Raw genomic sequence first — 3156 nt, forward strand, 5'->3', positions numbered from 1 at the left:
TCCTTCCATATCAAATGCAACCCCAAATGGATGGTCTGTGACTGATAACAAGTAATATATTTTCATTTGATTTATTTTATATTATATATTTATTTTATATTTTTATTTAATTTTTATTTAATTTCATATGATCAAACTTCCAATTAATATTGAATTATTTTGTTTGTATGTATAATATATTAATGAATTTTATATCCTTTTCTTTTTATTATTAAGATTTACTATACCATTTAATTTTATTGCTAATATTGATATGAAATTTGTTATCGAATTTAATAATTTAAAGTAAACTTCACTCATCGATATTCTCTCTTCGATAATATCATTAATTGTATTAAAATGAATGAAAATATCATACGAAAATATTAGATAACCCAATTTAAAAACAAAGACACATAGAACGTATCAATTAAATTATCAAAGTGAATGTTTTAATTTAAAGAAAATTTGATGGTGGTAGTGATGATAGTAGTAAATTAAAATTTTTATCTCGCGTTATATTAAAACGTACGCGCGTGAAACAATATAAAAGAATTTCTTTCGATTAACCCAAAAATAGATGAAACGAATCGGCTAAAAATGACAATTGAAAGGTAAAATAAAGGGGCAAAAAAAAAAGAAAAAAGTAGGAAAAAGTTAAAATAAAATCCACGTATGCATTGACGTGGTGGTGGTTGCCATTGTGTTCGTGCAACGTGGCCCTCTTTAACGCAAAGTTACGTCGTGCAACTCGGCCATGATCTGCATTTTAGTATTAAAGGGAATGGTATGAAGCAAGAATCGTTGAAATTATATTATCGCATAATCGTGAAAGCCCATAATTATGTCAATAGCTTCGCGTAACGTTTCATTGCTATTATATAAACGTAATAACAAATTTTATATTTCTTCATTCGATTAACATTACTTTTATTTCATTTTCTTCTCCAACACTTTTTCTCTCTCTCTATATATTTTTCTGAATTTTTATTTGAAATAAAATTAACCCCTTGCGATTAAATAAAATGAAAAGAACCGATCTATATTCAACCTTTAACACGAATAAAGTATATATTTTATCTCTCTATCTGCGTTTACAATTTGTACACATGAATATTTTTCAGATTAGTAATTGAATTTTACATTGAAATGTAAAAATTGTACGTAACGATGAACACGAATACGTTGCTCGTAGAAAGTAGGAGGGAAAGTAATTAATCGATTATCTTGATTAATTATATTTGTTTACAAAAAAAACAACAACAATTATACGATTTAACTTCTATATTTGAAATATAATCAAATAAATGATATATAACTTCAAAAAATATTATCTAATCAAATCAAATCTCAAAGATCAATGATACAAATTAAACGATTGGCAAAAATAAATTTATTCTTTTTTTTTCTTCTTAAATAATAATAAATAAAAATACATTGGGGCATTGTATATAAAAAAGAAAGAAAGAAAAGAAAAAAAGTGTTCCATTTCGTTTTGCTTTTTTATTTTCCAGGGACAACAGCCACAAGCGGAGGACGAGAACACGCCGCAAAAAAGGGTCGACAAAATCTTCGATCAAATGGACAAGAATCATGACAATAAGCTTACCCTTGAAGAATTTCGAGAGGGTAGCAAAGCTGACCCACGGATTGTCCAAGCTTTATCATTGGGTGGCGAGTAACCGTACTGCTAAAAAGTTATTATAAGAAAGAGGACTGACGAGAATTCCTTCGATCTTTTAACTCCTCCTTGTGGGGGGGTCGAATGATTACGTCATCGTTCATTTGATTTATCTAAATCCATGGACAAAGAAAAGAAAAGAAAAAAAAAAGAAAGAAATAAAGAACAAACGTAGGAGTAATAAATAACTTACGAAAGAAAACAAAAACCATAAAAGAATAAAAAGAAAAGGGTGGGGGTTGTGGGGGGGTTGGAGGAAAAAATTATACGTCACGTCGCGTATCAGGATGATGATGATGATGATGATGATGATGATGGTGGAAAAAAGTGGATAAACGAAAATGAAAAATAAGAAAAAAATAAATAGAAATAAAGGAATGAGAAAGATAACGAAGTAAAACAAGGAGAAGGAGGGGGGGAGGAGGAGTTGGAAAATGGAGGAAGCAAAAATAAATTGGATAAAATAACTACGACCCAAATAATACAATATAAAATAAGAGGATGAAGATGTAAAGATAAAATAGATGAAAATGAAGAGAAACGTTAACAAATGAAATGGTGGAATATCATCCCTTCCCCTCCTCCTATCCAACCCTTTGAAAGATATTTTTATCAAGGATCATCCAGAGTTCGCGTATAATATTTTTCCCTATCCTCCGGCATTGTTTTAGCTTTGTCGATTGATACACGTTTGGGAAATCACAATGATGTATGTGACAACACATACGCGAGCATACGAGGAATAAAATAAAATAAAAAAAAATAATCAGAGTGTGTGTGTGTGTGTATGTGTGCATTGGAAAACAAATAAAAATATTATATAATACAAACAACAAACAAAAAAAACACAACAATCAAAAATGGATAAGTCGAATTATATTGAAAAAAAAAAAAAAAAAAAGAAAACGAAACAAATTTCCAATACGAAGATGAAGAACAATTATAATTCGTTAACCCTTTGGGTACATTTGACGTCTGAGACACGTCATTCACATTTTTCCCCTAGGAGCGAATGTGACGTGTATAAAACGTCAAACCAAAAAAATTAAACTCTTGGATACATTTGAGGTCTGAGAATCGTCATTCATTTGTTTTCTATTCACCATTTTGTTTGGCAACGATTACTTGAAGACATTTTAATACTACATATTTCATCAATATTTTAGAAATAAATCAATTCTTATATAAAATCTACTGCTTTTACATACTACTCGAAGCAAACAAAAATAATATCCCCAGTCCACATACAAATATTTTCTCTAACAAATCCGTACCCAAAGGGTTGGTTAATTAATTAATTGAACGTGAAAAATGATCATTTTCCGAATAAAAATTATTAACGAGGGAAGAGTATTACTTTCCTTTAATTCCATCTTCGTACGATTGACAACAAGGAAGGGGGGTGTGAGGAGGAGGAGAAGGGGCAAGGAAAGTTGGTTAAACCGCTTTTCTTCCTTCGTTTAATCGCGCGAACATGCCGAGCTAGCAGCTTATCA

At 30.0% G+C, this 3156-nt stretch overlaps 1 protein-coding gene across 1 annotated transcript in view; it reads left to right on the plus strand.

The window, feature by feature from the left end:
* The window catches only part of LOC106791588 (frequenin-1), a gene marked incomplete in the record, with an annotated part of 30004 nt that extends 28030 nt beyond the window's left edge, over nt 1-1974 (plus strand). Inside the window, 1 exon segment of the mRNA XM_014757307.1 lies at nt 1494-1974. Within this exon segment, the coding sequence (XP_014612793.1) occupies nt 1494-1661 (168 nt within the window).
* Between the last annotated feature and the right edge of the window lie 1182 nt (nt 1975-3156).

Source organism: Polistes canadensis, unplaced genomic scaffold (assembly GCF_001313835.1).
Source record: "Polistes canadensis isolate GaletaPanama2010 unplaced genomic scaffold, ASM131383v1 scaffold_321, whole genome shotgun sequence".
Taxonomy (NCBI): domain Eukaryota; kingdom Metazoa; phylum Arthropoda; class Insecta; order Hymenoptera; family Vespidae; genus Polistes; species Polistes canadensis.